Here is a 23,922-nt window from a genome sequence, read left to right on the forward strand (position 1 = left end):
CTATAAGGTGAGGCAGTAGTTCTGTGGCAACCATTTTGTGGTATGACTGAAAGTTTGACATGACTACAGTTTCAGTGCCATCTGACCTTCGTGCAGAAGGGGACACTACTCCCTCCTTTTAGAAAATGCACAAAATGTGCCTCATTTCTGATAGTAGAGAGGTGGGGTTTTTTGTTTTGGTGTTTGAATACAAGGAAATAAAAAGAGAGTGCACAGAAACATTTGACAGTGCCTGTGACTGACTCCAGCTGGACCCCCTAGGTGCTGAGCCCTTGCTCAGCTTTCAGCCTGATTAATGCTAGGCTTTGTTTCTTGCACTGCTGTTCTGAAGGGAATGCTACAATTTAGGAACTTGACTGGTCTGGCTGCACCAGCAAGCTGGAATGATTTCGAGCAGTTGCAAGCTTTTTCTGTTTTGTTGTAAATCTTTTTGTGCTCTAAAGTATATGAAGTTTTAGATTGATGGTGTTACATGTTACTGAAAAGCTTTAAAACTTTCTCTTAGTGGGAATATTGCCTTTGATTAAGGAGTTTGCATTAGAGGAAACAGTTGTGAAGAGGGAAAGGTCACCTTTTGAGTAGTAGTGTTTATAGCTTTCTCAACTTAGTCATCAGGACTTCTAAGAGGTTCATCAAACAACTATTTTGTGGGGTTGTGTATTTTGTGCTTTACTTATATTCTTTCAAATTCCTAAGCACAAGGTAAAAATAAACCCCAGCCAAAACAAATGAAGGCAAAAGTGATTAGTTAATTAATTCTTTCTGTGTTTGCTTTTTTGCTGCTATTTTGGATTTCTTAGTAGAAAGAACATGAAAAACTTTCAAAAGATGCTTTTGGCTCCTGTGATATGGGGATTAGGATGGGGAGAAATTCTTCTGCCTAATTTGTATCCTTATTCAATTCCTGGAAATATTTAAAGTATTTCTGGCATGCTGACTGTGACCTTTCAATATTAGGTTGTATTATTACAGTGTAACAAGACTTGAATCTGAGCTAGCAGAATCCTGATCAATAATTTCCTGTGCTGCACAGGTATATGGATGATATATGTGTTCCTTGTAGCATCATATGTGAGGTAATGGTTTGGATAATGTGTTTATATGCCTTGTTTCTTATGGCCTACAGTAAAACTGAATCATTTAGGATTGTTTCTTTGTCTGTCCCTTCCCCTCCTGTCACCTTTGTTCACTTCTATGAGCCCTTTTCAGAAGAATAGACAATTATGTTCAGCTATTCGCTGTTTTTACTGACAATGCCAGATCTTGAAAATTATTTCATTGGAGACATTTGAATTTGAATCTGAGGCCTGCAGTGTTTTAAACTTTTTCATGACAGACTCCATGCCTACTGTGCTCTGGATACCAAATCAGTATATAAACTGAGTTACTTGGGTTACTTTCTTTCTTACAGCTTCTTTTTTTCACCTGTGAATACCTTTTTTTACCAGATTCCACAAAATTAGAAACAGTAAAACTGGATTTGCTGGTTGTGGTCCTGTTGCTATGCTCTACATGGAAATACCAATTTAGCACAGGATACAAAAGTCACCTCTCTTCACTGAGGAATTAACTAAGGCTTGTTCTTGAAATATGTCTGTTTCAGAGGATGGTGGCTGGGGGTTATGGTAGTCTTTAATAAATAACTACCAAAATAATATCTGTAGATCTCTAACAGTCACAAAGCAATACCAGCAGTAGTAATACAAAACCATCACAGATAATTTTTTAAAAATAATTGTTTGCACTCATTAATCCTTCTGTCTCAAATATTTTTCCCTTTAATTTAGCTCTCATGAGCAGAACTTCCTGATTATATCTAGATCTTTTTTCCTGAATGACTATGTATCTTGCTTTATGCAAATGAAAGTTGCATAAATCGCACTAGAGAAAGAAGCTGTTTGGAAAGCACTGTAGTTATTGTGAATACTGCTTCTTATTCCTGAAATGGGCTTTGTAATCTCCTACAGTGAGAGTTAAAATACTTGAATACTGTTGCTCTCTATCAAGCACTGAGTTTTTCCTTAATGTTGATGAACAGAGATTCTCCTAAATTGCGTTTGTCCTGTCTCCTTATAATTGGAGAAGCCTGCTAGAAAGGAAGCGTGTCATCACAAAATCATAGAGGAGTTTGTAGTTTGAGTTGGAAGGGAGCTTTAAAGGCCATTTAGTTCAGTACGCTATATATACCAAAACCTGGTTGCTCTGTATTAAGGTTCTAAATGTCTTGACAAGAACCTTGTCCATGTGTCTTGTAACTAAAAATTGTTTGAAAGTTTTTGCCTTCAGTTTTTGCTTAAACAATACCATTGTACATTTGTCTCTGGAGGTGTGGCAGTGAATCTTCATGCCATGTGTCTTATGGCTCTTCTCTCTTGTCTTTCAGTGAATGATAGTGTCTAGAAAGGGTATGTCCCTTCAGGAGAGAGGTGCCAATGTCCAACCGGCCTAGTAACAATCCAGGGGGGTCACTGCGACGTTCACAGAGGAACACTGCCGGGGCCCAGCCACAAGACGACGCAGTAGGAGGAAGGTATGGCTGCTGTCTGAGTGTTCAAATGTCTAACAGTGACATGCATGTGATTTACAGAATGTTTTCCACCCTGCAGTCCAAGCACTGAAACTTCCATAAACTCTTTTTGCCCCTGAAATGCTGTCTGTACTGTTACTGCGTGGGATAAGCCCATGGATGAACTCACTACCGTACATGTTCAGCTACAACAGCAGTAGTAGAGCTAGCTATAGGGGGGAAAAAGCTTTTTTCATAAATCACATGTAGTAAGAAATTCTTTCCATGTCTTTCTTGCTGATAATAAAAGTATAGGAGGGGGATGATAGGGAGAGTCCATTACTGGGAATCTGGGGAAATGTTCCTCTTCGGCAAGACTGAATAACTGGTACTGAATACCTTTGCACTGCATCTAAATCCTGTGCAGATGTTGAATAATTAAAGAAAAAAAGGTTTGGCATAATTTAATATGCCTGATACAATGAGCAAGTGGACCAGATTGTATTTGGTCTGTTAGTGGTTGGTTCTGCAGTGCAGAACAAAGAAGATCCTTAAAACTGTTCCACGGATGACTGTACTGTTACTGCTGTGAGTGAATCCTGTATGGATATAAGTGTGTCATTAACTTTGTTAAAAGATCAGTCTAATGAAGAAAGATTTGCCTACCATCACTCTATAACCTATCTATTCTACTCCTTCAGATACATTACTGGTGCAGTTGTTGAATATGTGTAGTTTGGACTTGAATTTTTTTTGGGATGAGTATTAAAATATTAAAGATCAGTGGCACAAAAGCTTTTTACTATGAAGGAACTGGGCTATAAAGTTTAATGAAGGTTAGGTAAATTTTCTTACTAGTATCAAGTCTAACTGAGAACAAGTTGAACAACTGTTGAATGGGTGAAGAAGGCCAACCTTTAAGGACCTTTGGGGAGAATTGAATCTGAAGAATGCAGCTTCACTTTCTCTAAACTAGTTTACTGTACAAGTAGAATAACGGATGATAAACACAAGGCTTCTCCCCTCAAATAATGTGGCATAAGGAAGGGGAAGTTCCTGCCTTATGTAGCTGATTATTTTGTAAGATAGAATTGGTTTTGGAGAATAGGTTTTTTAACAGAGGCATAGTGAGCCCTTTGTTCCCTTCTGCCCATTTTGTGTTGTCTCTGCATCTCAGTGGATGTTTAAATTAGGTATTGCCCTACCAGCTCTTTCCTTTTACATGGAACTTCACCTGGAGTGAATGAAGCTCTCGCTAGAATAAAGGATTGGAGGCAAGTTATTTGGAGATGAGGTGGGGGATTCTTCTTCAGATATCTACTGGTAGTTCAGTTTTTACAGTAGAATACCAGGGAGGAGCTCCACAGTGAGTGAGTCAGAAAAACGGAAGCATTTTAAGGGTAGCACTGTTTTCTTTTAAGGAAGTCACTCATCCGTTGTTTTGGTGCATTGTGATCTGTTATGCTGTCATACATTGATTGAAGATTGACTTGTCTGAAATGACTGGACCTCCTCCACCCCTCACTGGATCTGTGCCAGACTTCCATGAACAAGAGTGTATTGCACTTTTAAAGTGTGTTAGACCTTTATCAGAATGAGCTCCTTGCTGAAGTAAGCAGGATGGAAGAAGCTTACAGTCCTCTTAGAATCTGGGTCTCTTTAGAACAGGACCTCCCCTGCCTTTGCATTTCTGAGCAAACATTTTGAGCTGGCAAAGCCTATAAAAAGGCCTGGTTAAAGCATGCTGATTAATATAAAATTTAAAATGAATGCCTTCTTTTGCTGTTACCAGCATCTCCTTTTGAATAAGGTGCTGGGCAGAAATGGCTCTTGTCCAAGGACCGATGTAAATAGATCTCTCAGGTCCTTACCAAATTTGTGGATGACTTTGACAGAGGCAGGCTCTCAGGTAACAGTTTTTAGTTGATGCCTGTCTTTGAACACAAACCTCACAGAACTCACCCTTCCATGTATGTAGCATGCAGTGGTATAGTATGTTTCAGTTCTGCTGCTGAGCAGTATGCAGGAAGATTTAGAGTTCACAGCTTGATGTGTCTTGTTATGCCTCGCTGTATTCTAGTGATAAACACTGCTTTCGCTGCTGTATTAAAAAACCCAACAAAACCCCAAACACAGTGAAAAACCCCCATTTTTTCTTACATTATGGAGTTCTTTGGGAAACCTGAGACAATTTATTTGCAGACTTTCTTGCATTTGTCATCAGTAAAATGAAACTTTTCAGTTTGAGTTGTAAAATCACTTAAATAGAATAAAGAAACTGTGGATAGACTAGTTACTAGTTTCAGTAATAGGCTCACATTGAGCAAATAACTCAACTTGGGATGTATCTATGTTAGTATTTCAGTTGGATCTGGGGATGTTCTTTTGAAGCCAAGCAGTCATCCTCACCTGCTGTGTTTTGGCTAATGTGGAATGGTCTTGGAGCACTTGAACAGGAATCCTTTTGGATGAAACTGAGTTGAAAGTTGTGTTCTATGAGAGTAGTTTGTGTATGCTGGTCACTTGTGGTTGTAATATGGTATGCTTTGAAGTAGAAATGATTGAAATGCAGAGATGGTGGGCACTGATCCTTAATGGCAACTGTCTTGCTTTATATATATATTTTCTTTTGTTGATCCATACCTCTGGTTGATGTTGTTATACAGACAGTGTGAGATTTTATTCAGCCACTTTATTAAATCCACATATTTCTTGCCCTCCCCTAAGAAACAGCAGGCCAATGCAGAGATTGAAGACTCCCAACTCCCCCCTTTCCCAGTAAAAAAGACGGAATTAGACAGCAGTGGGACTCTGTAGAGGATTGTTGCTTCATGCCTAAAATTAGCCACAAAGTTTGTAAGCAGACTTAAGGGCCACACCTTCTGCAGTGTTGGAGGTTACTTCACTTTGGTCATAGATATGCAATCATAACCCTTCCAGCAAGGACAGGTTTCAATACTGTCTGAACTTGTGTACTTGATTGCATTTCTGCTTTGTATAAATAGCTTTCTCAGTGCTGGAAATGCAACAGCTTTTTTTTTCCAAAGCTTTTTTGTGGCTGAGGTGTGTGCATTTTCAAAATACAAATTAAGTGACGAAAGCTTGGAGAGTTTATGCAGTTTGTCACTCATAATTTCAGACTTGGGTTTGAAAGCCAATAATCCAAGGTAAGTGTGTGGTATGGCCAGATGGCCTTGTAATAGCATTAGCATTGCCTTTATCTCTTTTATGCTCTGGCGGGAGTGAATGCAAGATATTTTAGTTGATAAAGGTGTTAAAAAAGAGAGAGTCAGAAGAATGGTAGTGCTGCCAAGCTGAAGTGCTAATGTATGTCTTTCTATAATCTTTGACACGTCTACAGCTTAAAGGTCTTTTGTTAAAACTCTGCCAATCTAACCTGCTTAGCTGCTACTGTTCACTTGTATGAAGGCCTTCCAAACTTCTCTCCTGCCTCTTTTAAAAGCAGAATCTCCCTCCTGTTACATTGAGTATTGACAGACTGGTTTAACCTGGAAGTAACAATGCAAACCCATTTTCCTCTAGACTGGGCTTGTTTGATGTCCCCATAATGTCAGTACCTGAGTCACCATGAGCAGGGGACGCCTGTAATGGTTTTCTGCTGGAGTTTTACCAGCAATTCATACTCAGTATAGTAACTTGATAGGAGCTTTTAGAGTTTGATTTTGAGGTGCATTGTTTAAAGGTACAAGCAATGATACTTGGCTCAAGGAAGTGTAGAAAGACAGATGCTGTTTATTTGCAATTTGTGCTGTAACAGTGATGTGTGCTTTTCTCTAAAAGAAGAAAGGAGTCCGTGTTTGAAAAGGGGTATATGGGCTGGTGGTGGTGTCATTCCCTCCCCATGTATGCATGTAAACAAATTGGCCTTAGTGAAGTTGGACTAATGTGATTCTTCACTTTCTGTTGTCAGTAGTTTTGTTGCAATAACTGTGCTTTGGATGAATTTTAGCTCTTGTGGGTATTATAGTTCTCACTGGTTTTAATACCATTTTGAAAAGTATTTAGTGTTTACCTCCGAATGTAGAATTACTGCTACGATTGCACCAGTTTTGACTTCATTGATGAACTAACACGTTACTACCTTTTGGTAAACAAATCTCTATAACACATTCTACATTTGTCTAGTAACAGGTGAATTGTTTTAATTCTTTCTTTCAGCTTTCTTACAGTTTCTCACAGCCTTCCCCAGGGAAAAAGTTTGGGAAGGCCTGTCCCTGCTCTCTGTGGTCAGAGAGCTGCTGCTACAGTTTCCCTTTGCAGCAGTAACTGAAGCAGATGTGTTAATGAAGCTTTCTTTTCATAGGGATAGGAGGAGGTGGTGGAAGGTACTTATTGCATTTTCATAACTGTATATAGACATTGTTACCATGTGTGTTGAAGAATTGTGCCCTCCTGGCTTAGTTCCCAGTGATGCCATAGGATTCACTTTGAATGAGAGCAATTTGGAAGTGGTATTGTAAGGGAAACAATAAGATCTTTTCTGGACATGGAGCAGTTGATTGTTCCTTTCAGTTGTGAGCAATGTTTCACTGTATAGAGTATATGGATGTGGTCCCATGCACTAGAACCTTCTCTACCAGTGCTGCAAAAATTATTTTCTTTTGTTTGTGACATTAAATGACAGTGGTGGTTATCTTTTTGCATATGATTAGTCTTAAGTAATCTTTAGGAGTAGTAGTATTTAAGTAGCATATCACTTTGACATAAATAACTGCTATACTGTTGTTCTATATGGAAGTAGGATACTTTATAAGTAAAGTTTAATGTTTTGGAATAAAATAAATACTTGTGTATTTGGAATTGAAGGCTAAATGATAAATGAGATCCTTGTTGGCTCTGTGTAGGACTTTGATATAAGCAGAAAGAGTGCTTTTGTCAGTTAGATTGCTTTTGTTCTAAACAGAAGATTTGGTTTTGGATCAGTCTTGGTGATGTGTTAACTGGTAAGAACTTATGTGAGACCTGTAAAAAACTAAATAGGATGTTTGAGTTGGTGGGGAAGACATTTAGAGTATTTCTGAGGAGAGAAAGTAGGTGGTTTTCCACAGCTTTTTTTCATCTGTGCTATTGCCTTTTTCTTAATCCCATTTTTGACAGAAATAAAAAACTAGGTTTTGCAGACTTTGTTTGGAAGCATTTAATAGCTCTCTTTCAGCTGCTGAGGGACATGACTTAGATTAAACACTTTGTTTATTAACTAACTTCAAAAGGTTTTTTTTTTAATATGCACAGAGTAACTCTGAGAACAGGTTCTAGTTGGTTCCTTATTATGGTTTTGCTCAGAGCTGGCATTTTCCACCATATTGTTTATGTAACACAGCAAGCTAAATGGTGGTTATCTTGTCAACTTTTGTATATTTGTGCTACTCTAAACTTGAGTGTCTGCCTGTGAACTAAAATCTGCATCAGCAGACAGCTTTGCCCAGTTGAATAAAGCCTTGGAGTTGTTTATGAAACTGTCTTTAAGTTTGAGGAGGGAAGGAAAACAAAAAACTCCTACAAAACACAGCTTGAGGGTGCTGCAGGAGCGCAGTCTTTCTGGAGGCGCCCCTGAGAGTGGAAATGGGAGAATGCAAGCTCATAAATACTTAGCTCATGATATTTTGTCAATTATGAGGAACTTAGTCTCTCAAAACACTTCTTGCTGGAATGACAGTTCTTGATGAATGGTACATTAATGGAAAAGACTGCAGAACTTGTAATTGTAAGTTACAAGTGGAAAGCCTTGGTTTATAGACCAAAATACCTGTAGCTTACAACCTTAGAATCTGCCTTTCAGTTGTGCATATATCTTTTATAGCACTTGATTGCTCTGCAAGCATTGCTTATTCTGAACTTTACAGACTATTCTAACTACCTTTGTATGTGAGTTAACTTTTTTAAGGAGACCTTAAGTAAGCTGTCACAACTTAAATATAAATTGGGACAATGATACTTGTTGATGTATGGTTAAAGGTTTTACCTTAATCCTGTAATCAAATTCTCAGTGTTCTTGTATAAACCTGAGAGGAGAGTTCATGTCATGTTCCTGGTGACTGACATGCTACTGCATGCACAGTTGCTGTTGTATTGTGGCCTTCTTTTTGTAATTTATGCAGGGTGAATGATTAAACTCACAGTGGGACGTGAGAGCACAGTTTAAAAAAAAAAAATCTCGGTTGTGACTCCCCATTTGTGATGTAACCTTTCTGCTCAGAAGGCTGTTTGTACTGATAGCTTGATAAAGAAAGCAAAGCAAATGCTAATACTCTGCATGTGTTCATGATCCCTAGGATGTGGCTGTAGCTTAATAGTCCACACAAATTGGATGTTGGTATGAAAGTGTATATGTAAAACTTGTAAGAATCAGAAGGGTTTAAATGTGAAAGGGGAGGAGCTAGAAACAAGTGGAAACTCTTCAGTGCCTGTTTTGCATCTATTGTTTTAGCAGTATTTTAGTTGAAAAGTTCTTCAGTTATTGTGTTTTGTGAATATCTAAAGCAAAGCAAAAATCTTTACAGGAAAGTAATCTTTTAAAATATACTTCATAATAAATGAACCCTGATCAGTTTAGCTTACATAAAACTTGAGATTCATGCCAAGTGCAAATTATGTAATAATGTCTGTTACTCCCATAATAAAAACATTTCATGGGGAAAATTAAATTTCATGCCTTAATCTTTTGTTGCGAAAAGGAAAATCCAAGTACTCAAGATTAGGTGAAACATTCCCAAGTTTACCTTGATGGAGTTTGCTACTGTGACCTCAAGAGTTTTGTTTCACTTGCTTTTGATAGTAAACAATATTTCTTATAGTGTGATAAAAAAAATTAATTACTGGAGTCTGGAGAAGATGTTGTTAATTTAATCTTTCAAACTGTCACACTCTTAGATGGGGCACAGAAAATGTTGAATATGTACTGTCTATGTGCATTCATCTGAGTAACTGCCTAAATGAGAATAATTCAGAAGAAAGCAGAAGGAGGAAAGTTATCAGGAAAAACAGTCATACTGCTGAAGTTTGACTGTTTTGACTCTAAGTGAATTAGCATTTGGTTTTCATGTGGATGGTTAAACTTGATACTTTGTTTTCTACTGAGATTCAAGTTTGTGTTGAAGTCCTGAAGAGGATGGGGAAGCTTTCTAGTGGTCAGTGGTATACTTAGCTCTGCCTGTACTACCAGACTTCTGCCATTTCATTGGAAGAAATTAATTTTAAAGCTTGTGCAACTCTTGCCAGTTCCGCTTAGTCTCTTGGGCTAAACTTTTTGATGTTTGGGGTCATGGGCTGGAGCAGGACACTTAAATTGGAAGTGTACATTCTTCCCCATCCTCCATGGGTGTTTACAGAGCTCAATTCAAAAGCTGTCTAGGCCTGGGTTAATAGCATGTGACCATGTAATCAGCAGTTCTTTAACTTTGAAACTTTCCTTCTTTCAGCATTAATACTGGACTAGTTTGAGATTTTTCAGAACTTAGTGGTTCTTGGGCCTTCTTTGTAGGTAGGATATGTTCAGTAGGGTTTTCCTGGTGCCAGCTGAGTCAAAAACTACATTTTATCCATGGAAGTGCAAGTGAGATGTCTCTTGCCTTAGAAATTATTTATGCTGTCCTGTTTTAAATGCTGATGAGCATTCTCTTTTGAGTCTTGCAGATGGTAATTCTGAGTGGGTTTCAAAGTAAATGTGGAATATATAAAGATGTAACTTTAAGTCTTAAATTTTATCCATAGTGTACAGTATTAACTTTGTCCTTCAGTCGGAGCTCATACAATAAACCATTTTTTTCATGCAGCTGAAAGCTGCTTAGAACTCTTACAGCTTATCTATGTGAAACTCATTCCAGTCTCTGACATCACAAGTTTCCTGTCTCATTTGACTGCCTTCATTGGTGGTGTGCATTTCTTCATTCTTCTTACTTCAGCTGTTACCACACAGTTCTCAATTTTTTGAACTGGTAGATGCTGCAGCCAGAAAATAACTGGTATGGTTGAGCTTTCCTACCGAGTGGAACTGGCTGCATTCCCATTGTGAGCATTTGGGGGTTTTTTTGGGGTTTTTTTTTTTTGTTTTTTTTTTTTTGTTTTTTTTTTTTTTTTTTGTGTTTTTGGGGGGGTTTTTTTTTGGTTTTTTTTTTTTTTTAACTGAAGAGTAAAGATGTAAATAATCATAACTGTATAAGGACTTAATGCCTGGAATCTGGAGTTAGATGAGAATATATCTATTTTTGAGAGGAGATCTTTGACAGATGCTCTAGTCTTGTGCTTTACTCTGCTAGGTTAATCATTAAGTGAATAATTCAGTAATCTTGCACACTAAAAAGATCTGAACTTATCTGCAAAACTCAGAGCTAAGATGTTTTATTCATTTAAAATGACTAAATTGTGTGCTTTGCAAAACAGTTACACTGGTAGTGATTTGTAACTGCATCGGGTGGTTCTTTTGAAATGTTGCTTTAATATTAGGAGCTGATATGGAAAAATTGGTAGCTGTGAATTAATATGTATAAATACTACAAAAATAAACAATATTCCACCTACAGGTCTGTATCTGTATCTTGGAATCCTGATAGCTTTCTGTTTTGACTTTCTGCTGACAGGTCACAATTAGGGCAGGCAAAGCATAAGGCACATAGCCCTCCTGAGAGTAGAAAATCTATTTCAAAGACACCCAAAGTGCAGTCTAATACTACTTCTGAACAGTCCAAGGGATACTTTTCTAAAAGGTAATTGTGCTTCATATTCATATGTTAACCAGTGTTATCTGCACTTGAAAAACTTGTATAATTATTGAGTTACACAGAGTTCTAATAAAACATATGACTAATGGATATTTAACTAATCTAGGTATTGCATTCACTGGATATATTTCAGTGCTTCCAGTTCTGTTTGCTTTTTCTTTTTCTAATTCACCAACTAAGAGCATTCCATCAGTGATGGGGAGGAAACGATTTCTGCATAACTAGTCCTGGAATACTTGCAAGGTGTTTCTCCCCTTCTTGTGCTTCGTGTTGGGGGAAGATTGCCCAAGGAGTTTAGAGCAATGCCCAATATGAATTGAAATGTGCAATAATATAAAGGCCTGTAGTCCTATGTTCAGGGTAATCTTGGTATTGCTTGTCTGCTCTTCCTATGCTTCTGCTATATACACTCTACAACAGTTTTCTGTTACGTAGAAGAGAATTTTGCCAATTTTGTATGTGATTCACTACATCAATTTAAAGATTGATGAGAAACTATCCTTTAAGAGCCTTTCTTGAACTAGAATCCAGTTATGACTAGTTATGCATTACTGAACACTCCTTACTCTCTTGTGGAACTTATATTCTCAGACATTCAGTTAATAGCTTCATGGCTTGATTTGTTTTTTTTGTTTGGTTTTAATCAGTTTGACATATATGTATAAAAGTAAAATCTATTCAAGTTAAATTTACTTTTTTTTTAAAAAAAAGTGGTGTATGGTGCTTTTATTTTGCAATATACTCAGGTTTTATGCTAGCAGATATGTGCAGTACGACTGTTTGCATCCAAGCATGTGGGGGTTTTTGTTTGCTTCAGTGTGAGCAGAACAGTGTTTCTTACATGCAATATCCTTTATTATTAAACAATGATGACATTTATCATGCAGAATTCTTACAAACTGTGAGGCTTCTTGAGTTCAACTCTAATGCTGTTCCTGCTTACTTCTACAGAGGCTGTAGTTCATCTGCTGTTTTAATACCACAACAAGAAGATCCAGAGAGAGTCAATACTTCAGAAAAGCAAAAAACGGGGCAAGTGCCTAAGAAAGACAATTCTCGAGGAGTTAAACGCAGTGCTAGTCCAGATTACAGGAGGACCAATTCTCCTAGCTCTGCTAAAAAACCCAAAGCACTTCAACACACTGAAACTTCCTCAGAAACTAACAAGCCACATACTAAATCTAAGAGAAGACACTCAGACCAAGAGCAGCCCAAGTCTACACAATTGCCATCAACAAGCAAGGCTCACACCAGAAAGGGTGGAGCTGCTGGTAGCTCCCGAAGTCAGAAAAGGAAAAGGACAGAGAATCTGTCTTGTATAGAGAGTGGGTCATCAGTTGAATCAACTGGCACTGAAGAAAAGTCAGCAAAAGTCTCCAAGCTGGCTTCAAAATCGGTGACCTCAGCCAAAGCTGGGTGTAGCACCATCACCGATTCTTCTTCTTCAGCTTCCACCTCCTCCTCCTCTTCTGCTGTTGCCTCTGCTTCTTCTGCTGTTCCTCAGGGTGCCAGAGTGAAACAGGGAAAGGACCAGAGTAAGGCTAGACGTTCCCGTTCTGCATCCAGCCCCAGTCCAAGAAGGAGTAGCAGGGACAAAGAACCAAGTAAAACAGGTGGCTCTTCAAAGTTTGACTGGGCTGCTCGATTTAGCCCCAAAGTCAGTCTCCCTAAAACAAAACTGTCTCTACCAGGCTCTTCCAAGTCGGAGACATCAAAACCTGGACCTTCAGGACTACAGGCTAAGCTAGCAAGTAAGTCATTCTTTTCTGGAAGAATAAACACATATGTTTTAAAATCAAGTCTTCTAAACAAATACTTCTGTTTTTTCAAGCTGCTTATGATCTTCCTAGAAATTAATTTTTAGTATGTTCTGCTGAGTTAAGTAAAGCTGTGACTGAAATTGACAGCTAAAGCAGACAATTTAAGTTCAGACAGTGTTCTGTGGATTTTAGTTGCTTCTGTGTCTAACAAATCAATTTTAAAAATACATGCAAAATAATTAGATGTTGTGATGGGGGCATATATGTTATAAAACACTCTTGATTATATTCCTTTTGTCAGAGTTTATTCCCCCTTATTTTCTTAAGTCTTCTGTTTGGAAGTGGGAATGATAAATGCTGGAAAACAGAGCCTATGAGGTATCTTCTTTGAGACTTCCCTGTTTGTTCTTTTTGTGAGGATCTGACATTTAAGAACTGTAGTCTTGTAAACCTGGTGTACATAGTGCTGGGGGTATCAGTCACTTTATTTTTTAAGTTGTTCTTACAAAGTATGGCTTCTCTCTGGTGCTGAGTTTGAATAGCAGCTACTGATCCTAAACATGATCACTGAGAAATGCAGGCTGTTTCCAAGCAGAGCACCTGCTTGCTAGTATGCAGATATGCTTGTAACTCTGTTGTCTTGAACAATTTTTTTTTTAAAGTGTTTTACTGTCGTTGTCTTTTGAATCATTTATTTACTGCTTGCATTCTCTAAACTTGAGGTAAGAGGTTGATTCCTAAGCTTGCTTACTGTTGTTCCTTTACTTAGGCATGATCACAAGTAGCTTGTCTGAATGGGGACACATCCATACCTAATACTAATGCTGGAAGTAGGTGAAATAATCAAAAGCAACTGTATGTCTTTGTGTAGATTCAACATAGGTCTGTTAAATTTACAGGTGTGTTTTGGCTAGTGTGCATGACTGGAGTATTGATTCTGGAATGACCTCACCTAACAGATGAAGAATGGCATTTGAGGAGAGAAGAGTTATTTGCTTTACAACAAAGTTTTTTTTCCCCTACCTGCTCTGTGATTCAAGGCTACCAGGTGATGAATTCCAGAATCAAAACTCTGAATTTGCACAGGGTGAAAGGAGAGGGAAGTGAGTAGAAGTCAGGGACCAATGGGAACGACCAGCAAGTTCTGAAATAAGTCAGACTACAGGCAATGAAGAAAGGCAACAAGAAGGAGAAAGAGAATTTACCTCCAGCAAGTGAAGAAGAAGATGAAGTCAGAGACTAATTAATGTGATAAGTTAAAAAAATTCTGGAAGGAATGAGAAAGGGAAGGGTGGAATAGCACAATGTAAAGGATTGTGTGTGTATGTCTTGTGTACCTTGAGAGAACAGCATTTATAATTTGAGCCTAAACTGTTACTGCAAAGACTGAACTGAGAAAGATACTATGACTTAACTTTCAGGTCATAGAAGAGCTAAAGGTTTTTTGCCAGAAGGTCCTCGAATATATGTGACAAAACCAAGGTGTTGGGGACTTGGTGTGTGTGTAAAATGTCACTGCTAAGAGGCACCAAGCATGGTGAGAGATGTTTCTACATGTGATGGAGAACCAAACTATTTTCTGTAGATACCATTTCAATTTGAGGGAGGGGAGAGGTACTGACAGGTGATATTAGGAAGTCTAAAATGTCTAATGCCCCTTTACCATAGATTTCAGCAAAATATACTCCAGTAAATGTCATTGATCACCAGATATCCCTGTAAGAGCCCAACCTAGAACAGAAGTCTTAAACTATGATATTTTCAAACAGTCTCAGCCTTTCAAATAGTGCTCTCTGACAAGAGGTTGAGGTGATCTTGGAATCAATAATAACTACTGTTAGCTTAGTCTTTTTAAAAAAGAGAAAGTGTGTGTGACATACACTTTCAAACTATTTGGAAAAATTTGAAGTTTTTTAACAAAATGCACATTTTGCATAATGCTGAGAAGTGTTGTGAAAACATGAAAAAAAAAGAACCACTAGGGTAGGTTTTTGAGAAAGAATAGGTGAGTTCAAATTTGTTTTCTGTAGCAGACCAATAACCTTAGGGGATAAGGGAGCAGAAGAAAGTGATGTCTCACACAAATACTAACACTGTGGGGCTTTGTAAAGCAGGAAAGCAAAGAGTGGTGTAGATGAAATTGAGGTGTACACCCTTCTACCTTGAAACAAATCCTTAGAAATCATAGTAATTCTGTGTAGAAATGTAAAGCTTAAACTTGATAGGCTTTTATAGGTGTATATGTTATGAAACATGTTTGGAGAAGTCTGAAATAGGGCTTATAGAATTAGTGGGAGATAAACAAAAAAGAAAACATAAGAGTTGCAATAACATCAGGAAAATTATATGTGGAAGTGGCTCTAGGAAAATAAGTGGGAGGAGGGGGGGAGGGGATTATTCAGGCTGATATAAAATCATAGAATGGTTTGGTTGAAAGGGATCTTAAATTCCAAAACCCCTGCCACAGGCAGGGCCACCTTCCACTACACCAGGTTCTGAAAGCCCTATCTGGTAAGTCATGTTTATATAACTGCAATGCTGTTATTTTCTGGAGATGATGCAGTTTAAGAAGGGCAGGAATCATTGTTAGGGGTTGTGGTCTTTGAATGAAAAATAACAGCAGCTGATCTGACTTACTCTGCTGAAGAGAAGAATGAGGAGAAACATGGTTGCCATCTTTGCAGAAGTTTTTCACATGCTGAAGGAGAATGAGGACAATACTCTGAGGTTTCTTGTCCATCCGTCCTGGATAGCTTAATAGGTGTTAAATCCAGCCCAGGTGACTTTCAGAGTGTTAAGCTCTACCCAGCAGTCTCCATAACAGAGCAGTGATATCACTGAATGACAACTAAAGAGTATATTGGAATAATAAAAACAGGCTACACTGAAGCTCTTCACATCTATTTGAGTAGTTGAATATTTCTTCACGGTGGAAAGGGGGAAGAGAGAAAGAAAGCAAGTTTCTCATTTTGTTCTTGTTACTTGACTATTTTCACATCCCTTTCAGGCCATATATGTTGGAGGGGCTTTTCAAACATTGCAAATTGGGTCATGTAACTGATTATGCAACAATATAAAATCAAACTCAGTTATGTTTCCATTATTGGGGAAATCTTTGCTGTCCTTTGTGTATTGTCTTGTTGCCCCTAGGTAGGAAGATGCTGGCAGCAATGGCTGGGACAGTGCTAAGAGCAGGGTAACTTGGGATAGCTGTCCCTGCCTGGGACAGCTCTTGTCTCTACCTAATACTTGGAGATTTGGGGGGTTAGGGAGGTTATTGGTGTATGTACTGAAAAACCACGTGAACATAAAGATGGAGTGTGAATGGTATGTAACTCCTTCCTTTGAGGAATTTGGCAGAGGTGAGGGAGAAAAGAGTGCTCTGAATCAGTTTATTTGGGATTGTGGGTACAGTGCTGGTTTGGGTGACAGTAGTTAGAGCCTTGGAACTGTGGATTTGGGATTGAGGCAGTAAGATGGCTAGCTTGGAGATACTTTGTTTAATTGTGATGACAGGCTGTGTGGGGCTTTAATAAGAGCTGGGGATGTCTAGTTTGGTACTGAGGGAGGGTGATAGTGGAAGATTGCAAGAACAGGAGGCTGTCTTGCCTTCCCCTGCTACAGCTCTTTTTACCCTCTCTCAACTGGTGAGAAGAACAGCCTCACACAGGAGCCAATCTGAAGACTGAAATTCCAGTCCTAACAAGTAAATCACTCCTGATTGCCTTTCTGAACTGCACATGAAGGGCTTTCTGGGTTATGAACTGTGAAAGTTTGTCTTAACTTTGTTTTGACTTGAGTAATATGTTCAGACTTAATAAGTGGTTACAGTACAGCTGCATTCAGAACTTTTCTTTTGCACAACAAAATCTTCCTTAAGAAATGCTGACAAGTAAACACACTTAAATGTGAAGTTAAGATATTTCAGTTTGATTTGTTAGGCTGTGCTATTTCAGGTTTAGCCTGTTTGAATGTATTTTCCTTCTGACTCATAAACATGAGTGCTTGGCATGCAAAATAGGATGATGTCAGGGCATAAGCAATATATGTCTGCCATAAGAAAGCCTGTGCTTCTACTTTAATTATGAAGTTCACTCTCGAAGTTCTTGCAGGTGCTTAAACATGATTTTCTTTGAAGGGTTTGGATTAGAGATCCTTTAGGTAAACTTGGCACCCACAAATCTATGGGCCCTGATGGGATGCACCTACAAGTGTTGAAGGAGCTGGCTGATGTTACTGCTAAGCCATTGTCCATCATCTTTGAAAGGTTATGGGGAACAGCAGGGATGCCTGAGGAAAGCCATTGTCACTTCAGAAAGCACAAGGGAAAGGATGTTGGGAACTATGGTCAGCCTCACCTCCATGCCTGGAAACATGATGGAAGAGCTCATCCTGCATTGTCATCTCTAAGCATGTGAAGTAAAAGAAGGTTGTCAGTAGTAGTCAACATGGATTCACTGAGGGGAAGTAATGCTTAACTAGTCTGATAGTCTGCTGTGATGGAATGGCTGGCTAAGTAGGTAGATGAAGGGAGAGCTGTGGATGTTGTCTGTCTTGACTTCAGCAAGGCTTTTAACTCTGTCTCCTGTAGCATCCTTGTAGCTCAGGAAGTGTGGGTGAGATGTGTGACAATGGACTGGGTTAAAAACTGACTGGATGGCGGAGTTCAGAGGTTGTGATCAGCACGCAGTGTCCACTTGGAGGCTTGTAGCTGGCAGGGCGTCAGTATTGGGTTCAGTCCTGTTCTGCTGGTTCATCAATGACCTGGATAAGGGGACAGAGTGCACCTCAGCAAGCCTGATGATACAGAAGTCAGAGGTGTGGCTGATACACCAGAGGCTGTGCTGCCATTCAGCTAAACCTGGAGAAGCTGCAGAGGTGGGTGGAGAGGAACCTGGTGAAGTTCAAAGGCAAGTGCAGGGTCACACATCAGGGCAGGTTAGGAGCTGACCTGCTGAAAAGCAGCTCTGGGGAGAAGGACCTGAGGGCCCTGGTGGAGAACAGGTGGTGCATGAGCCAGCAGTGAGCTCTTGTGGCTGAGAAGGCAAATAAAATTCTGGGATGCATTAGGAAGAGCACTTCTAACAGATCAATGAAGTTGATCCTGCGCCTCTACTCTGCCTTGGTGAGGCCTCAGCTGGAGTGCTGTGTCCAGTTCTGGTCTCCCCAGATCAAGGAAGACAAGGAACTACTGAAAAGGTCCTCTGGAGGGCAATGAAGGTCATGAGGGGACTGGAGCATCTCTGGTAAGGAAAGGCTGAGATATCTGTGCCTGTTTAGCCTGGAGAGAAGATGACTTACCAATGCATACAAACACTTTGGGGGTGGTTGTCAAGAGATTAGGCCAGACTCTTTTTTCAGTGATGCCCAGCCCCAGGACAAGCAGCAGAGAACACAAACTGAATACAGGAAGTTCCACTGACTAAGAGGAAAAACCTCCTGGCGGGTGGCAGAGCAGTAGAGCCAGCTGCCCAGAGAGACAATGGAGTCTGCTTTTCTGGAGATACTCAAAATGTGCCTGGATGTGACTGATTAACCTGTTGTAGCAGTGGTGTTGGATGGTCTCTGAAGGTTGCTTCCTGTGGGTCTGTGACAATTGCTGTATGTATTACAGAAATGGTGCTAAGTAAGCAACTTCTGGAGATGAACATCAAACCAATTCCTCTGGGAACCCTTGCTGACTGTCTGTGACAGTGTGGCCAGTGCTTTCCTCCATCAGGCATACACAGGGCATCCTTAATCTCATTTTCCTGAACACTGGTGAATACTTGCCACTTTCAGCCTCCTGCAGCTCCTAAAGACACAGGACTAACCTTCAGTTTGGAGGCTGTGCTGGCTATCCCAAATTTTAATGACTATGTGAGTGAGGGGAGGAAGAATCAGTCTGGAGATTAGCAGTCCTGAAGTTATGGTATTGGGAAGACTCAAAGGATTTGCAGAAGATGCAGGTGGTAAGAGTATGATTGACTTAAAGTTGATTAAGAAGGCTTCTTAAGGGCAGAGTGGCACTGAACAGCAGCAAAGGAACATGCTGTGAGAGGACTTTCTTTGCTTTCTCTTTTAGCCTTTAAAATAAATAGGGGGAGGTAGAAGCTCAGTTGTATCCTGGTAGATGCTCGGAGACAGAAAAGTAAAGACTGGGGAAAAGAAAGATCTGCCAAGTAGAACATTCTTGAACAGCGGGGAAAAATGTGCTCAGTGTTTCTGGATGCTCAAGGTGTGATGTATTCTGCAGCTCAGCCACCAAGCAGTAAGTGGGTAGCTGTACATTCTCTACAACCCTCTGAAGTAGTTCACTTTAAAAAAATGGCTCAGCTAATTTTTTTAATGCCACTTATGGAAAAGGACAACCTATTTTATTACATCTTTGTCCTACTGCTTGATGGTGTATGTACTCATCTGACCCTTAAGCAAGCTCAGCTCACCAAACTGGCAGAATACTAAAACAAGAAAGTGTGTTAGATGTGTACTTTATGCATCTTGGGATTGATTTGGGAAAAATAAGAGATGGATGGGCCATACTTTTAAACAACAGTGAGCTGTTGAGCTGGCTCTGCTGCTTTGTGAAACTCTTGCCCTTAGCAGAAATCCTGTTTTGATATAAGCTAAGTCAGCCTTCACTTACAGTGGATGTGTGGTGTCTCATCAACAGCCTGTCCCTGTCCTAAGCTAATATGAAGTTACCTAACTTAAGTTTGATTACTTGAAAATGACTACCCACAAATTTGAAGTAGTAAATGGTGTGCTGACATAAAGGATGAAAATGTGCTTTTTTTTTCCTCTAGTGAAGTCTACTGTATCAAGGTGATTATTTTATTCTAATGTAAAGCAAAAGTGCATTTCACTTAGAATTTCACTGTAGTGTTACAGGTACTGAGTAACCTAATTTTCCATGTGTGTTATATATGAGAAAGTGTATGTCTGAACTCAGTGGGGCCAACACATTTTACCTGTGGAGTAGTACAGTGCTATACCTAGTGCCAGTTGAAGAATGCATTTTCTAGTGTAAAATACAACCAACTCTGAGGGAAATGTTGATGTATCATTGTACTTCTGAGTACTTGTGAAGCGTAGCTATGGCATGGGATCCTGCTGCAACCATTTCAAATGAGTTTTGTCTTGTATCTCTACGTTATGACGTGTTTCTTCCTGTCACATATGTCCTGTTCTCACCCCCACTGTTACATATACTATATGTAAGTAAGGTTTGAGTCTGTGAGGTGGTAACTTCAACTTACAGTTTTGGTTTCAAAGCACATGTAGTAAATATGCCGCTACTTTTTAAATATTCAAAAAAGTTGCATTTGCACTATATGTACAGACCATGTGGAAATTCAAGCAACTGCCTGCTTCAGTTCAGTGCTTGGTGGCTTTTAATTACAGAACATTGTTTTTTTCTTAAGGTTGCCAAATTTCTTGAGTTGTTAAGCCAAGTGTGTGGTAAATACATGAATATCAGGTTAACCTTCATCTACATAGACCTTAACTGCACACAGCATTGTGTTTCTGGGTCACATATGCTGTGGTGTTTGAAAGGACACATTATTGGCCAGATCAGTTATAGTTTTATAGATCACTTTTCCTTTTCTGTTAAATGTCCAGTCAGAAGCTGCATAGTTATAATTTCATCCCTCAGTACCACAACTCTGCATTCCTGGAATGTTTTAGGATTAAGGAAATAGGAGCTAGTTTGTTAACTTCTGAACTCAAATGCATTGCATGTTTAAGTGTGTTTTATTTCTGCTTTGTTGCCAGAAGAGGGAGCAGTGATCTTACTTACTTTTCAAAATTGTTTACATCTGTTCTGGTAATAAGATGTCTGAATTCAATGTTACGATGTTCTGTTCTATTATGTTTATTTATTGTGGAGGTGTGTGGATGGGGTCACTGCGATGTCAGACTGGGCCTGATAAAAATTTTTGATTTTTACCCTAAATTATCAGTTTTGTGCTTTGGAAGCTGCCACTGGATATTTCAACCTGATACTAAGCTTGCTGAGAATCATCTGAGAATGTTATATTGCATGGGGTTTTTCTGTGTTTAACCTGGTTCTGTGGTGGGATGTTACCAGAACAATGGCTTTGTCACCTAGAGCAAATTATTATTAATTGGGTCGGTTTTCAGTGGTGGAAATGCTTGTAAATTAAACACTGGAACTGCTTTTCCAAAGCCATGAGGATGTGCTTGCTTATTTACATCAAGGATGGCCTTATGACAGTAAGAGGGGGCTGTAGTTGAAATAGGAGCACAAATAATACCTGGGATAGCTCTCAGCACTGACAGTGCTTGACTCCTGGAGGAGAGCATGGTTCTGATTTAGACAGTAATTTTTAAGCCAGATTAGTGTGAATAAAACTGACTAAAATTTGAGATTGCAACCATTACTGCCTTCCCTCTTGAAATATAGTTTCTTTTTTTTTCTGTTTAAGCCTAAAGCATCTTCTTTTAATTGCTGAAACGTAGAAATAATACTCTTGTATCCCATAATGTGATACCTGTTTAGCATGAGAAAAATGCTCTATAGCTGTTATATATAGTTTAGTAAAAGGTACTTACATGAAAACTTGGAGTTTAGTACTACTTAAGTCAATAAGTAAAAGTAAATGTCTGAACTTTTCTTTTGCTGGTGTAGCAGTTCAATGTAGGCTGACTACAATTGATGTGGGCTTATTGTGGTTCTTATGTAGAAGCTGTTCTTCTGCATGGAGGTTTTCTGTACACAAAAGTTTAATTTCTTTGTAGAACTACTGTGTATTTAAAGACTGATTTACTCTCAATTCTTTACACATTGCCTAGGTCTAAGAAAATCCACAAAGAAGCGCAGTGAATCACCACCTGCGGAGCTCCCCAGTTTACGGCGGAGCACACGGCAAAAGACCACGGGCTCCTGTGCTAGCACCAGGTAAAACTTGAAGAAATGAAATTTGTTACTACAGAGAGCTGGTATTCGTGTCATTTCCATGCATGCCTTGGCTGTCTCTGACTTGGCTGTTGTAAAAGCAGCTGTAGCTTTTCAGGCCTGCTGGATTACTCTGTACACTGGTGTCATAGATAGCTCATAGAGTTTTTCACCATCAGACTTCCAGTAAGTCGCCCAGCTGTGGAGGTGGAGGAAGAGAAACAACCAAAGCCAGCATCACAAACTTAAGTAATCCTGTCCTTAGAAAAGTGTTTAAGAAGAGAGACAGTAGTGCTGAACTACTGTCTCATGAATAGTGAAATAGATAATTGTTTTGAAAAAGAAGTCTTCGTGGTACCACACAGGAGTCAGTTTTAATAGGGGCACTGTTAAGCTGACTCAGCTTGTCAGCAGTTTCGTCTGAACTGCATCTAAGTACTTAATGTACTTCTTGGTAGTATAAGTAGGAGGAGGAGTAGTCCTGAATTAGTAAATTTAAACAGCTGGAAGATTAAATGGGAGGGGAGAGTTTATGTATCCTGTGATGCAGTAAACTTCTGTAGTTGCATATATTGTGGGACTAAATGTAGGAAGCCTTAACAAACTTTATTTTTGTTCTTATGCCTAGATTGTTTAGTACTTCTAGCACATCCTCTTTTCCCCCTTCCACACCATTAAAAAACCACTTCTGGAGTCTTGATTTTGTTGTCAAGTGCATATCTGAATTTGACTGTTTACTTTGAAGGCAGATGTATTTGTGGCAATAAACGCTGTAGTGTTTAGAACTGCAAATCTAAATAGACTCATCCTCTCAAGCTTGTTCTGACTCTGAAAACCAAATTGAATGTCAGAGTCGTCTTCTTGCTTTTAGTAGTTCAGAACTTCCTGTAAAGATGTTCATTGGCGTCAATCATCAGTCTTCCCAAATGTGTGTATGACTTATAACAGTCACTTTAACCTTGCTCGTTTTCTCTGTTATATTTTAGTACACTGCCTGGTCTTGAAATGTTTAATGCCTTAGTGTAAACAAATCACTGCCATGGTGCAGGGCAGGGAGTGTACAGAGAGGTTGGATAATTTTATGAAGATTGATTCTTCCACAAATTGCTCATTTGTACAATGTTGTGGCAGTGATGTACATAAAGATTATATAGTCTTTAGTGGGCTTGCATTAGTAAATCTCTTATTTTAGTTCACAAGGTCTGAAATTTTGTGTTTTGAAACTTTTTAGTCGGCGAGGCTCTGGCCTGGGCAAAAGAGGAGCAGCTGAAGCTCGCCGACAGGAGAAGATGGCTGATCCTGACAACAACCAGGATGGAGTTAACTCTTCAGCTGCGCGGACAGATGAACCTCCCCAGGGAGCTGCAGGTGAAAAGGAACTTAAACTAAGGAATTTTTTGCACAGTTGCTAGTATAAAATTCTAAGCATTTAAAAATAGTTAAATGGATGAAGTTCTGAAGAGCAATTGTTTAAGCTGGTAAATAATGCTGGAAGATTTTTGAGTCAGAGGGATCCTTATATTCGAGCGTGATTTTTTTGGCTATTTGGTACATGTTTCAATTATGCTTTTTTGTAGTATCCAAACTATATCCAGTAATCCACATGTTAGCTTTTAAGCTTCTGCTACTTTTAAAAAAAAGTAACTTCTGCTGATAAATACCAGCATAAATATCAACTGAAAATACATAAAACTGTTCAGAATAGAGAAGGCAAGTGTTACTTGTAAACCACTGTTGAAACTACTTGAATATTCCACAGCTTTTCTGTTGAAATTGCAAGCATGTGTGTACTGGAGAAATTTGTGACCAGTTGAATTCTGTTACTTGCACAGTTCTTTTAGATGATAATTTTATCAATTGACCATAATTAGTGAGCTCAAAGGAACTATGCAGTAATTATACTGAATGGTAGAAAATACTAAACATTCTATGCTATAACTCACTCTAAGAGTGAGTACAGAAAGTAGTATGGAAACTATGGCATAATACTCAATTAAGAAGGGTATACATTTATTAAGG

At 39.0% G+C, this 23,922-nt stretch overlaps 1 protein-coding gene across 8 annotated transcripts in view; it reads left to right on the forward strand.

Annotated features, from left to right (window-relative positions):
* The window catches only part of TRIP12 (thyroid hormone receptor interactor 12), a 77,820-nt gene that overhangs the window by 22,682 nt on the left and 31,216 nt on the right, over nucleotides 1–23,922 (forward strand). For 4 of the 8 annotated variants that reach the window (XM_059479353.1, XM_059479355.1, XM_059479357.1 and 1 more), the window contains exons 2-6: nucleotides 2,384–2,530; nucleotides 11,104–11,229; nucleotides 12,196–12,995; nucleotides 21,801–21,906; nucleotides 23,135–23,271. In XM_059479353.1, the coding sequence (XP_059335336.1) occupies nucleotides 2,433–2,530; nucleotides 11,104–11,229; nucleotides 12,196–12,995; nucleotides 21,801–21,906; nucleotides 23,135–23,271 (1,267 nt within the window). In that variant the 5' untranslated portion in view covers nucleotides 2,384–2,432. The remainder of the gene's footprint in view (nucleotides 1–2,383; nucleotides 2,531–11,103; nucleotides 11,230–12,195; nucleotides 12,996–21,800; nucleotides 21,907–23,134; nucleotides 23,272–23,922) is intronic. The other 4 variants (XM_059479358.1, XM_059479361.1, XM_059479360.1 and 1 more) reach the window with 2 other exon arrangements.

This window comes from Ammospiza nelsoni, chromosome 10 (genome assembly GCF_027579445.1).
Source record: "Ammospiza nelsoni isolate bAmmNel1 chromosome 10, bAmmNel1.pri, whole genome shotgun sequence".
Taxonomy (NCBI): Eukaryota; Metazoa; Chordata; class Aves; order Passeriformes; family Passerellidae; genus Ammospiza; species Ammospiza nelsoni.